The sequence below is a fragment of the Dipodomys ordii genome, unplaced genomic scaffold (assembly GCF_000151885.1).
Source record: "Dipodomys ordii isolate 6190 unplaced genomic scaffold, Dord_2.0 Scaffold120, whole genome shotgun sequence".
NCBI lineage: Eukaryota > Metazoa > Chordata > Mammalia > Rodentia > Heteromyidae > Dipodomys > Dipodomys ordii.
Window position 1 is genome coordinate 2,487,178 of NW_012267336.1, and position 14,715 is coordinate 2,501,892.

At 43.7% G+C, this 14,715-nt stretch overlaps 1 protein-coding gene across 1 annotated transcript; it reads left to right on the forward strand.

The window, feature by feature from the left end:
- Positions 1-897: 897 nt before the first annotated feature.
- On the forward strand, positions 898-13,212 carry LOC105995785 (serine/threonine-protein kinase 38). Its single transcript, XM_013029638.1, has 6 exons — positions 898-953; positions 6,893-7,010; positions 8,634-8,757; positions 8,935-9,030; positions 10,903-10,997; positions 11,427-13,212. The coding sequence occupies exons 1-6, from the start codon at positions 903-905 to the stop codon at positions 11,555-11,557; spliced, it is 615 nt and encodes a 204-aa protein (XP_012885092.1). The 5' UTR covers positions 898-902; the 3' UTR covers positions 11,558-13,212.
- The last annotated feature ends 1,503 nt before the right edge of the window (positions 13,213-14,715 follow it).

A 14,715-nucleotide genomic window follows, 5' to 3' on the forward strand; every position in this document is an offset into this window, starting at 1 on the left:
TGTGTGTGTGTCTGTGTGTGTGTGTGTCTGTGTGTGTGTGTGTGTGTGTGTGTGTGTGTGTGTGTGTGTGTGTGTATGGGGTCTTTTGCTCCTTAAGGATGTAGAAGAGATGTTACATGGCAACTAAACTATGTGAGACAGAGAGGAGATTCTCACAGCATGGGTTTCTAGAGGGGAAAAAATACTTTTCCATGTTTTCCTGTGAGACAAGATGTGTAGGATCAGATGTGCTAATGGAGATGTGGCAATGAGCTTTGTTGAGAACTCTGTTAGGGATGTTACTGGGTATGGATATGTGGCAGACAAGCAAAATAGTAGAGGAAAGTCCTGGGACCTAGGTTTATCTAGTACTTCTTTCGGTCATGATGGAAAGATGTTAATCATTACGAGGGTTACTTCAACTTCAGTCAGTTAAATTATTGAAGACTGTAATAAGATCGATCACTGATTATCCTAGAAAGGCTTCTGTCAAATAATGTGTCCTAAACTCAGAGGTCCAGTTGTTACTCTTGGAAGTTAAATTATTGAAAACTGTAATAAGATCAATCACTGATCATCCTAGAAAGGCTTCTGTCAAATAATGTATCCTAAACTCAGAGATCCAGTTGTTACTCTTGGAAGTTCGATGGTAGTCTAGAGAAGCTGAAGGTCTCTGGGATGTTGCTGAGCCTGTCTGTGTCCCCTCTGACTACACGATCTGTGTGAGGAGCTCTTCCCCATTTCTCTGTGTGACTTAGAGTTGATGTATTAGTACCTCTGGTTTGGGCTTAAAGAGCTCCTGGGAAATGGTTGTTTTAGATGCATGCGAGAAAAGCAAGACCCAGCATCTCCTGGGACTTGTACCAGACCCTTGCAAAGTTGTGAACTTTGACTAGAACCTTTCTACCTTAGCTTTTCAGAACATGAACTCTAAAAGGAAAGCAGAAACCTGGAAAAGAAACAGACGTCAGCTGGTAAGTTAGTTATATATGTGGCTTCTGAAATGCTACCCTCCAGATTTGAGTAAGTTTTTAACATTTTCATTTGGTAAATGTTTACAGCATAGCCCTCACCTTGCAAAGACTACTTAATAGAGCAGGACTTTCATTGGATTGTTAGTACCAAACCAAATATTTTGAAAGAGGGTAGATAATACTAGGTTTTCTGATTGTGACATAGAAAAAAAAAGCTAGTTTTTTAATAACCAAATTTTTTTTTTTTGTCTTTTTTGGTACTGGGGATCGAGCCCAGGACATTGCACTTGCTAGGCAAGCACTTTGCCACTGAGCTACATCCCAGCCCTTAATAACCAAATTTTATAGATGAAGTTAAATTGGTCTCAAAATAATTTCTCTGTAATTGTGACGTTTTCAGTGGATGACCTCGTTCTGACCTAGTAACATTTCTTTCATGTGGCATTCAGGTTGAAGCTAATTGTATATCTATCTTCTAAACACGTGTCTCTAATTCGTTGACCTTTTGACCCTCTTAGGTCAAGACACCTCCACTCACCAGTCTAACAGCCTTTTCTTACTTTGTGGTAGAAAAATATACTTGGTGATCAAAACTAGAGGGAACTATAAGGACAATTTTTATTATCTATAAGTGTTTGCATATATATACTTGTAAGATTATACACATACATTGTAAATTGAAAGAAAAATAATCTTATTACATTTACCTTGAATGGTATCTTGGAAAGTTACTGAAACAGTATAAATTTTTCAGTAAAATACTTCTGTCTAGACAAAGTTTATCTTATATATTTATATATATATATATATATATATATATATATATATTAAATTTTTTATTTTTTGCCAGTCCTGGGGCTTGAACTCAGGACCTAGGCACTGTACCTGAGCATCTTTTTGCTCAAGGCTAGGACTCTACCACTTGAGCCAGAGTGCCACTTCTGGCTTTTTCCGTTTATGTGGTACTGAGGAATCAAACCCAGGACTTCATATATGCTAGGCACTCTACCACTAAGCCACATTCCTAGCCCAAAGTTTATTCTTTTTTTTTTTTTTTTTGTGGCATTGAGGATTAAACCCGGATTCTGCCAGTTGTGCTATGTGCTGTGCCCTGCCTTCATTATTGAAGTATGAGCACTGGGCTTGAACTCAGAGCCCTGCACTTTTATTTAGCTTTTTTGCTTACAGCTGGCACTCTACCAATTGAGCTATGCCTTCAGTTCCAGCTTGTTTTTGCTGGTTAATTGGCAATAAAAGTTGTTCTGGGTTTGTCTTCCCAGGCTAGCTTTGAAGGGATCCTCAGATCTCTATCTACTAAGTAGCTAGGATTACAGACATGAGTCCTGGGCACCTGACTCTTGGATTTTCTCTGTTCTCTGAGACAAGTGTTGTACTCTTTGATGTGTACCAGAGGGCCATCAGATTCTCCCAGGACCATTATATAGTTCTGTAAGATGGGTGATTTCCCTTCATACTTGCAGTTAAATGTCATTTTAAAAACTTTTTGAAAGCATGAATAAACATTAGGCTCTGGTGCTTGCTTCCTTATCACAGAAATAGGAAAGTAAAAATTAGGCTCATCTTCCTATTACCTGCTTTCATAATTTGAAGAAAATAAAGCCTCAGTTTTCCAAGTGTTAACTAGCCATGTTCTTTGCCCTTTGTAAGCAATCCCATTCAGCTAGTACCAAGCTGAAGGAGGGGGGGATACTGGTTAATGCTTAGCACAAATGGAATAGTCTAGGTTGAGCATAGTAAATACTGCTTCCCATTAACACTTCTCGTCCTCACTGAAAAAGTAGAGCTTTACCTTCACACCTTGGCTACTTAAATCATATTGTAATAGTCTAACTTGTGGTGTGGCCCTAGGTTAACCCTAGTAACTGCTTAGGTAGTGAGTCAGCTCAGAGTTCCTAAACCCCAGAAGTAAGAGATGATGCATACAAGTTCCACCTAGGTATTTAATCTACATCAGTTTTATTCTTAGACATGACAAAGTAGAGATTGAAGTTGCTTTGTCTTCCCTAAAAGAAAATTGAGTCATAAAGTTTGAACACGTGATTGAAATGGCTGTCCAATGAATAGAGTGCTTATAGACTTCCGTTGTAGTGCTCACTGACAACAAAAGAAGGAAAAAGGGCACAGAGTTAAGAGGTTAGAGTTGGTGGCACCTTATGGTGGACAAGGGGCAAAGGTTTGGGAAGGGGGAGGTCCTTAGATTGGAAAGGCTCCGTCTGGCACTAACAGGACTGGAAGTGTGGTAAGACATGCTTCTAGAGTGGAACTTCATCTCATAGCACAGATTTGTGCCTTCAGCAAGCTATGTTTTGTAAATCCCAGAGGGTTTTTTTTAATATTATAATTTGAAGGTATTCTCATGTGGCAACTGATGTATGGTTTTTATAATGTTTGATTAAACAAAAATGAGATTTAATATTTATCTTTTGCTACAATAAACTTAGTCTCTAAAGAGTATCTAGTTTCTTACATAAGAAGCAAAGTACTTCTGCTTCTTAGATAGGGCCAATTCTTGTTTCAGACTTCCAAGCTTAAAAATATTTAGGGTATTTATGTTATTTAAGATTTGCAATATTAAAAATATTGTATAACTGTGTGCTGGCTGGCTTACATCTATAATCCTAGCTATTCAGAAGGCTGAGATCTGAGGATCACGGTTCAAAGCCAGCCTGGGTAAGAATGTCTGTGAGACTTATCTGCAATTAACCACCAAAAAGATGAAAGTGAAGTTGTGGCTCAGTTGGTAGAGCACTAGTCTTGAGCTAAAAGCTCAGGCACAGCACCCCATCCCCGAATTCAAGCCCCAGGACAGACACAGAAGTAAATAAACACATACATACATATTTAAATAGCACGATTAGCTGCATGAAAAAACTGGATTATGTTTTACAATGTTCACAAAAGTAAATTGAGCATGGGAAATAAAATGTAAAAACTTTTAGATAAAAATATAAGGCAACCTTTTTTTTTAAACCTCAGAGCAGGCCATATCTCTTAAATAAGATAAAATTAGGGCTGGGAAGGTGGCTCAGTGGTAGAGAGCTTGCCTTGTGCCTGAGGCCCTGGGTTCAATTCCTTAGCACCACATAAGCAAAAAGAAAAAAGCCGGAAGTGGCACTGTGGTTCAAGTGGTAGAGCACTAGCATTGAGCTGAAGAGCTGAGGGACAGCACCCAGGCCCAGAGTTCAGGCCCCATGACCGGACCCCCCCCCCAAAAAAAAAGATAAAATTAGTACAAATCATCAAGGAAAAATATGATTTATTTGACTACTTTAAAAGGAAAAAAAATCCCTGTATATCAAAAGAAATAAAGGAAAAGAGCCGCAGACAGTCCTGAAGAGGTGCAAGTCTGCTGCTAGGCACAAGCTCCGAGGAAGCACATGTGGGTGCCAGGAGGATGGAGGGCTCACCCCACCACACAGCCATGTCCTGGAACAACAGCGAGAAGGCTTGAAGCAGAGTGCCTGGGTGACAGCATGGGCCAACTTTAGAAAAAGTGTTTACAGGAAAGCCTGCACAAAACTACATTACAATCTCATTTAGAGTCGTGAGGCAAAATGAAACTTCTTTTGAAAAGCAGGGTTTTTGATGAACACCAATGCAGCATGGTAGTCAGGAGGTGAGATCTAATGATGCTGATATTTGGTTCTTCATTTAAACTCATGGGTATTCATTTCATTGTTACGCCACGTGATTTGATCATGCATATCATACGTCATGTAATACTATTGGTATGTGGCAAGTATTTCACATGCAAAGTCATCAGAACAATAAGCCTCAGACCAGATGTTTGCAGAATGTAAAACTATTAAGGATAATAAGCACTTTGAATTCATAAAGAATTCCTATGAATCAATAAGAATAAAGAACACAACTAAAAAATTAGTGAGCAAAGAACCTGAAAAAGAATAAGAGAAATGAAAATGGAAACATCTCACTAAAAAAAAGTCAAAGCCTAACTGTGGGTGAGATGAGGACGCCAGGCGCAGCCTCCTTGGGCTAGCATCCAGTCAGCGCCACTGGTGGGAAGGTTGCTGGAGCCTCCTGACTTGAGCCAGCACTGTATGCTGTGGTATGACACATCATAAGTCTCCATAGTGCGCAGCCCCACAGGGCGTGGTGTTTTCTGGGTGTTCTCATACTGAGTTGTTGGCGGCCACACGATGTCCATTTAGGGAGGAGTGGCAAAAAACAACTGGGATTTATTTGTGTAATGCAGAAGAATATGCCAGAGGAATGTGTGAACCAGAGCTATAGGAGTAAACCTCAAATCCATAATGTTGAAGAAAAAAAGTAAGTTTTAACATTGAACACAATGCAATGTAGTGTGAAGAAGCCCTTTATATAGCAGACAACTAGCATGCTTTATGAAAAAAGACAGCACCATAGCTTTCAGCTTTCAGGAAGAAGTTTAAAAGAAACAAATGAGCCAGGTGCCAGTGGCTCACGTCCGTAATCTTAGCTACTCAGGAGGCTAAGATCTGAGAATCTTGGATCGAAGCCATCCCGGATAGGAACATCTGTGAGACTCTTATCTCCAGTTAATCACCAAAAAATCAAAAGTGTTGCTGTGGCTGCAGTGGTATAGTGCTAGCCTTGAGCTGAAGAGCTCAGGGACAGCACCAAGGCCCAGACAGTTCAAACCCCATGACCAGCAAAAAAAAAGAGAGAGAGAAATGGCTGTAAGATGCTTATCTCCAGCTAAGCACCAAAAAGTTGAAAGTGGAACAGTGGCTAAAGTGGTAGAGCATCAGCTTTGAGCACAAAAGTTTAGGGACAGCACCCTGGCCCTGAGGTCAGTCCGCAGGACTGGCACCAAAAAATAAAGTCAGGGAAATGATTGAGATAAATGACAGATGATAAATCTCTGATATGAGATGGATCATGTATATTGCACTGTCTATGGTTTTCTTTTTGTATGTTTGTAATATTTCAGAATAAATACTTAAAAAGATAGCAGCTGCAATTTTTTATTTTGAAGATCATATAATCATCATATCTCCCAGCATAAAGCCTTTTACTTGGGAAATCCTCACATGTTAAGCACTTTGGGAGGCTTTCGAATATACTTACAGTATTTTCAATCTTGCTGTATGAGAGTAGAATACAGGAATTTAGAAAATGTTCCTCTAATAACTTCTATGGAAACCATTATATAGTAAAATAGACATTTATAAACATTTGATGTATAGGATATAACTTTCACTTTTGATACTAAGGCTTCCTTTATGATTTTCTTGAATTAAAAATTAAAGAGGCAGCTGGATGCTGGTGGCTCACTCCTGTAATCCTAGCTACTCAGGAGGCTGAGATCTGAGGATCGCGGTTCAAAGCCAGCCCGGGCAGGAAAGACTGTGAGACTCCTATCTCCAATAAACCACTAGAAAACCAGAAGTGGCGCTGTAGCTCAAGTGGTAGAGCGCTTGCCTTGAGCTGAAGAGCTGAGGGACAGTGCCCAGGCCCAGAGTTCAAGCCCCACAACCAACAAAAAAAATAAAAAATAATAAAAATTAAAGAGACAAGATAATGGAATAAGATATTTAATTTCCAAATTAGTTTTGAGGCCTTGTATAATTCCATGTTGGATGTCAAGTTTATCTGCAAGTGTTGCTTAGTAGTCTTCCTTAGGATGGTTTTGTCATGGTGAGTTGTGCTTACTTACATATTAAGCAGCACAGAACCTGGCACTTAGTGAGAAATCTGTAAATGAGGGCAGTTGTTCATGGGCTTTGGAAGGGTCTTTGGCTTTGTTCTTTGTGGAATGTGCCCTTGCAAATCCAGCTTACATTAAGCTACTGGGCGACCGTCCTGCATATTTACTTTGGGGGTAGCTCCTGGTGGTGCTGTAGCCTTTGGTCTTTGGAACAGAACTGTGAGCGACTGCTTGGCTGGGCCTCTCTGATACATGGTACATGTTTCAGGCCTTCTCCACAGTAGGCACTCCTGACTACATTGCTCCCGAGGTGTTCATGCAGACCGGGTACAACAAGCTCTGTGATTGGTGGTCCCTTGGCGTGATCATGTATGAGATGCTCATCGGTAAGTTGCATGTCTCCAGAGGACCTCCAGTGTGCATCCACAAACTACTGCTACCTTGATTCTAGGTTGAGACGGGAGGGAGCTAGGAGGCACTTTCCCTCCTTTGTCTTTCTAAGTGAAGAGGCCTACCTAGATAGGTGACTCAAATAAGCCTTGCTATGTTCTTGGGCTTCCTGGAGGCCTTGGTTGCTTTGCTGATCATTTGCTTTTTTTTTTTTTTTTTTTGTTCAGTTGTGGGGCCTGATCTCTGGGCCTGGGCTCTGTCCCTCAGCTCTTCAGCTCAAGGCTAGTGTTTTACCACTTGAGACTCAGTGCCACTTCTGGCTTTTTCTGCTTATGTGGTGCTGAGGAATCAAACCCAGGGCCTCAGGCATGCAAGGCAAGCGCTCTGCCACTGAGCCACCTTCCCAACCCTTGCTTTGTTTTTTGTTGTTGTTCTGTGCTTTCATCCTCTTCATCGAGCAGTTCTTTTAGTTGCTGGCATTTATTCTGCATTTTCCAAGCTCTGAGAATTACCTCACCTTGTAACTTGCTGCTCCCTTGCTCCCCCCTTTTTTTCTCCCCCCCTTTTTTTTGGCCAATCCTGGGGCTTGAATTCAGGGCCTGGGCACTGAACTAAGGGACTAGGCACTGTCCCTGAGCATCTTTTGCTCAAGGCTAGTACTCTACCACTTGAGCCACAGTACCACTTCTGACTTGTTCGGTTTATGTGGTACTAAGGAATTGAACTCATGGCTTCATGCATTCTAGGCAAGCACTCTACCATAAGCGACATTCTCAGCCCTCTCTTCCTCTTTTAAAGCCTTCACAGTATGAAAGTCTCTGACCTGTCTCCCTAGTATTGGGAGAGTGTCTCTGTATTTAAGGGACACACCTGTGTGCTAAGCCATTGAGCACTAGGATTGGGAGTGTGTAGGTGACTGGGTGTGGGGTGGTCTGGCATTGTCTTCAGGAACATTGGATGGATGTCTGTGACAGATGTACCCTGTAGAGAGTGCAGATTTGGGGTAGGGTGTGTGTTTCTCCTCTTTCCTGTTCTCAAAATGTATGACAGTCACTTTGAAAGCTCAGGCTTTTGTTTTGTTTTGTGCCAGTCCTGGAGCTTGAACTCAGGGCCTGGGCATTTGTCTGTGAGCTTTTGTGCTCAAGGCTAGTGCTCTACCACTTGAGCCACAGTGCCATTTCCAGCTTTTTCTGAGTAGTTAATTGGAGATAAGAATTACTTGGGATGGCTTCAAACCATGATCCTCACATCTGTCTCCTGAATAGGATTACAGGTGTGCGATCCATGGTTTTTCTTATTTAGTTTGTTTGGTAATTGGCTCATAGAAGGATATTCCTGGAATAGTTATTCCTTGAATGTATGTTTTATCCTAACATTGGCGTGGTAATCTTCACACCTGCAGCTTTGAGTATGACCTCCTGTGTTTCCAGCTCCAGCTGTTAGCTGGCTGGTACTAGAGGCTGCTACTAGTGGGTTTGCAAGTTTAGATGCGTAGGTGTTTGCTGGGGTGAGTGGGAAGTCTTCTTGTCTGTCACAAGCGGCCACTAAAGAGAGCAGTGTGTTGATTGAGAATCACCTCAGTCAGGCTCCATGCGCTTCCAAGTTCCTCTTTATTCCAGGCTACCCACCTTTCTGTTCTGAGACCCCGCAAGAGACATACAAGAAGGTGATGAACTGGAAAGAAACTTTGACTTTTCCTCCAGAAGTTCCCATCTCTGAGAAAGCCAAGGATCTAATTTTGAGGTATCAGCATTTTTCCACCTGTTGAAACTTTTTGACATGAGTGATTCCTCTAAAAAAAAAAAATCTTCTGGGTCTGCTCTGCTTCCTTCCATTCGTCTCTTAATAGAAGAGACAGACATTCTTCCTTTCTTTTTTTCGAAGAAGCTGAGATGTGCTGAAAGGCATCTTCTTTTCCAGATTCTGCTGTGAATGGGAACATAGAATCGGAGCCCCTGGAGTTGAGGAAATCAAAAGTAATTCTTTTTTTGAAGGTGTTGACTGGGAACATATCAGGTATATGCATAAAAGGTCACTACTAGTTTGCTTAACACTAATTTGGAAAGACCATGATTGGCATGCTAAGTAAGGAAAGAGATATTTTAGGGTCTTTTCTGTATTTTCTTTCTTTTTTTTTGTCGGTCATGGGACTTGAACTCTGGGCCTGGGTGCTGTTCCTCAGCTCTTCAGCTCAAGGCTAGCGCTCTACCACTTGAGCCACAGCGCCACTTCTGGCTTTTTCTGCTTATGTGGTGCTGAGGTATTGAACCCAGGGCCTCATGCATGCAAGGCAAGCACTCTACCACTGAGCCACCTTCCCAGCCCCTCTCTTCTGTATTTTCATTCATGGTTAATGAAGATAAAAAGTTAGGCTTCTTGGCCCTGTGTCATGGATGTACTGAGTCCCACAGCTCTTTACTGAGCCATGTGAATGTGGGGAGGGAACATCAGGACGCATGGTGTCCATGCTCTCTGTCCTCCATTGTGGGGGCCGTCAGCAGAGCTGTTCCGGACCACAGTTAGAGGACATCATTGGGAGTAAAGAGGCAGTGAGGAGGAGGAGGAGGGGTGGGCTGCAGACAGGGGACCTGTTAAGGAGGCTGGAGTAGGGTGCTGCCAGTGGCCAAGAGAGTCTGGAGTCCCGGACGCGCGCGCGTGCGTGCGTGCGTGCGTGTGTGTGTGTGTGTGTGTGTGTGCGCGCTTGTGTGCGTGTGTGTGTGCGCACGCTAGTCCTGGGGCTTGAACTCAGCCTAGGTGCCGTCATTGAACAGAGTTTTGCTCAAGGCTAGAGCTCTTCTACCTGAGTTCTAGCTTTTTGGTGATTAATTAGAGATAAGAGTCTCCTTGACTCCCCAGTAGGATTACAGGCCAGAACCACCAGTTTTTAGTTTTTTTTGGGGGGGGGTGTTCCGGTCGTGAGGCTTGAACTCTGGGCCTGGGCGCTGTCCCTCAGCTCTTCAGCTCAAGGCTAGCGCTCTACCACTTGAGCCACAGCGCCACTTCCGGCTGTTTTCCTTTTTGCTTATGTGGTGCTGAGGAATTGAACCCAGAGCCTCATGCATGCAAGGCAAGCGCTCTACCACTGAGCCATCTTCCCAGCCCCAAGCTTTTAGTTTCTTGAGACAAGTTCTCACTATGGAGTTCAAGCCATCCTCGAACCCATGATACCTACATCAGCCTCCTGGGTGCTGGGATTATAGATGTGGGTCATTGAATCCATGTTCTACACCTTTTAAACCAGCTTTTTTGGTTGCTAAACCAATGAGGTTGTCTTTTTTTTTTCCCCCTGTACTGGGACTTGAACTTAGGGCCGCATGCTCACTCAGCTAGCTTGCTCACAGCTGACACTTCATTACTTTTGAGCCATGCCTCCAGCCCTGCCATTTTATATTGTAATTATATTCTGGTTTGCATTCTTGTGAATTTTTTTTTCTTTCTCTGAGAGGGTCTCATCATGCAATCCAGGCAGGTTTTACACTCAGGATCTTCTGTCTTTTGAGTGCTGGGACTGTAGGCATGAGCTACCATGCCCAGCATCCTTGTGACTTTTATGTTTGCCTCCTTGTCGTCATATATTCTAGCTCTCATGCTGGCCTGTGCCCCCAGGGGAAGAAGGGTAGAGCCGTACATGAGGGGTGTAAAGAGTTTCCTCCTCTAGTCGAAGGGGCAGCCATTTAGAGTATCATTGTGCACTTTCCCCTTGTTCCTGCCGTTCTAGCTATGAACGAATATTTTTATTGTATTTTATTTAATAATTTACTTTATTATGAATGCTCAGTTGGCCAGCATTCATAAGCTTTTCAGAGAAAATAAACGCTGTCTGCCAGTTGATTAGTACGATCCATGTGAATAATAACAAGTAATCCTTGGCATGTCTGTTCTTGGCAGAGAGAGACCTGCTGCAATATCTATTGAAATCAAAAGCATTGATGATACCTCAAACTTCGATGAGTTTCCAGAGTCTGATATTCTTAAGCCAACAGGTAATTCACTAGCACGGCCTCAGCAGCCTCCTAGTCAAATTATTTCCCGCCCTGCTTGCAATATTGGCACGATGCTTACAGGTCAGGGTAGAGTGTGGATAGGAACCTGGAAATGTTTTTCTAACGCCAGTGCTGGCTCGTGGTGGGATGCACGTGTCCACACTCAGATGACTCTTCCGCCGGGCGGCCGGGCACACACAACCTATTTATTGTACTGAAGGTTAGGGAAAATGAAACGCTCTGAAGGGGAAAAGAAAACTTTGTGCAGAAATAAATCTGAGGCTCAAAGAGCCACAAGCAGACAGAATCTGCAGAATGCAAAGAGCCTTTTCCAGATAGACACATGTCCTCGGCGCCATTGCGTCTTCAGTGCTGAGCAGCCCACTGGTGGAGGGCAGTAAATTATTCTCACATCTATTTCTTCCCCAGTGGCCACCAGTAATCACCCCGAGACTGACTACAAGAACAAAGACTGGGTCTTCATCAATTACACATACAAGCGCTTCGAGGGTCTGACCGCTCGGGGGGCGATTCCATCCTACATGAAAGCGGCAAAGTAGAGCGCGGTGGTGGGATCCGAGACGGAGCAGAGTTCCTCGGCCAGCATCACTGGCGGCTTGCCTCTCGCACCCTTTCAAAGAGCTTCTAAGCAGTTGACAGAACCTGCCAATGTGTCATAGCAAAGTTTCCTGAAATGTGATAAAGTGGATTTTCTCCCATAATGCACCAGAAAACCGATAGAACAAAGAACCATCTCCACTCCACATCATCGGCCATAAACAGCTTCTTTAGAAGCATCGTGAGCCAATTTGATAGGTATTTTCAAAAGAATTTGAATTCCCACAGTTCACCAGAAGGAAGGAGAGAAACAGCCATCATCCAGCATTACCAAGATTTTGTAATGTGTACTCTGCCAAGTCCTCTGCCGTGGTGACACCACGCCCCCTGCCAAGCCCATTGAGTATTTCTTTCCTCTGTATAGCTAAAAGTCCCATAGTACTACAGGAATACAGCAACAACCATAGTGTGTCAGCAGCCAACGTGATCTCCGTCCTGAGGGGTGGTGAGGAGAGCGTCTCCCTGCACTCGGCCCTGGGAGCGGCTTTCCACAGCTTGCACTTACGGTGCACTTTATTCATGGTACTAGGACTCATGATTTAGCTCCTCTCTTCCACCCATCCAAAAGCTTCGGCTGCTCTTCTGAGTGTTGATGGTGTCTCCTCTTGCTCTCTGGAGGCCACTGGCACTGCTGCGTTATGAATCATGCGCAAGCCCTCACTTCCTCTGTGTGGTGCATCAGATCCCAGGGTGGATGCCACTGACCAGCAATGCCCGAAAGCACTGCCGGCAGGAACTGTGTGTTCCTGGGGACACAGCCAGCAGCCCACATGGAGGCTGGAGGCCTGGAGCCTCCTGGGAAGAGGTGGTGGACCCACCTCTTCCGGCAGAAAGGACACGGCCAGCTCCCTCCTCATCCCTGGCGCAGCCGTGTTGTCTTCTCTCGGTATTTCTCCTCTTCCAGCTGTCGCCATTTTGCCTTGGAATCATGAGGACAAATTTTCCCTTTGCTGATGCCTTCCTGAGGGATACTTGTCCCACCCAAGACTTGCCTGCAGCTAAGGCTGACCTGACTTCTGTTGTGGCGTTCTCTTATGAGACTGAATTGTAGCACAAAGTGCCTTCTTTGTCACAGCCACAGCCACCATTAGAGGACTTTTGCTGTGTCATAAAAATGTCAAGGGTTCCATATGAATGCATTATTTCTTTTTGGTTTTGATAACTCTTCAAGCATCATTTGCACCTGTGTGGTGACTGCCTGTTGCAGATCACGGCCACGCCACACCTGAGACTTGAGGTGGTGAAGGCCGCGCGTCCCAGCTCGGCCATTCAGAAAGGAAAATGGAATGTCAGTCACGGCGACACTGTCCTAATCTGGATGGGGATGTGGTGTGTCAGCCCCCTACTTTTTTATTTGTAGCCTGTTAGTGTGAAGGAAGTAAATGAGGTTTGTCTGTGTAACTCCTTAGTCTATTATTAAATAGTTGGGGTCTGTGTGGTGTGAGGATGGGGAGTGCGGGGAGAATAACTGAAGGGAGTGGCGCTAGCCTAGTAGGGTGGCGGGGAATGGGTTTAGGGTCAATGACCACATGTTAGCTGTTAAAACTTCTGAATAAACTGTGAAAACAGCAGTGGAAATCTGTGGTACGTTTAAAACGAATGTGTCAGATTGCTTGTGACTTTCAGCCCCACTATCCAAAAGAGCAGAACATCGCACCATGGTCTTTGTGACAGGAAGCTGGGACTTAGTGTTCAAGTGCTTCCTCTTCTTTGGGGTCACAGGGGGTGAGTCAGGGTCACCTGCTGACAAGGGATGTCAGTCACCCAGACCTATCAGGAATCTCACAAGCTCCACCGGAGCACGGTTCTATTGAACTGTTGATCTACTTCTGAAGTCTCTCTTCTGGGGAAAAGAGCCTCTGAATAGGCAAGAAAGGGGTGAGGGGCACAAGCCCGGCTTGCAGCAGGGAGAAGATTCAAGCAGGACGGGCAGAAGTATTTCGTTTCTGGATGTTTTGGAAAAAAAACTAATTGAGTGTGGATCCTGTTCACAGATAAATCCCAGTTCCTACTCATTAGGGAAATAGGATGTTGTTTTGGTTTTTTTTGGTCGGTTGTGGGCCTGGACTCGGCCTGGGCGCTGTCCCTCAGCTCTTCAGCTCAAGGCTAGTCTTCTACCACTTGAGCCACAGTGCCACTTCTGATGTTTTCTGCTTATGTGGTGCTGAGGAATCAAACCCAGGGCCTCATGCATGTGAGGCAAGCACTCTACCACTGAGCCACTTTCCCAGCCCCAGAATCTATTTTTTTTTTCTTTTTTGGTACTAGGACATTGCACTTGCTAGGCAAGTACTTTGTAACTGAGCTATGTCCCAGTCCTAAGCTTTATATTAAGACAATTTTACTGCATACCAAAACAATACTGAGCATGTGCTCTTTCCATTTTTGGACAAGGTCTCACTAGGCAGTCCAGGCTGGCCTTGAACTCATAGCCCTATCAGTCTCCAATGCTGCAATTATTGGTGTCACTACATCTGTGCAGTCTTTTTGATTCAAGTACATCAGGATTTTATTTAGTATATCTTTGGGTTTCGAATTACTTTAAAGAAAAAGAGAGATCCAGAGGCTGGAAAATTGGCTCAGTGGTAGAGTGCTTGCCTTGCATGCATGAGGACCTGGGTTCGATTCCTCAATACCACATAAGCAGAAAAAAGCCCGAAGTGGCGTTGTGGCGTCAAGTTCATTCCCCATGGCTGACCAAAGGAAAAAAAAAAATTTAGAGTTGTACTGGTAATTCATGTCTATAATCCTACTCAGGAGGCTGATTTAAGATTGAGGTTCAAAAATCCCTAAGTCTTAGCTCTAACTAACCAGAAAAAAACCTACATAGGAATGGAGCTGTCTCAAGGGGGTAGAATTCAAGCCCTAAAAAAAATAAAACTCAGCTAATAGTAAAATACTGACTTCAAAGCTCATCAATGTCATGTAGTGGGAGACAGCCATTGATCACTAATGGCTTTTCTCAAAATCGTCTGCATAGAAAACCCATTTCCTGGAGTCTGGGTTCAGGTCATTGTGAACTAACCCCTCAAGCCCTAGTTTTCTGCTAAGAAATACCACAGAAACAAATGGTGGTAACATTTTATTGTATAAAAAAAAA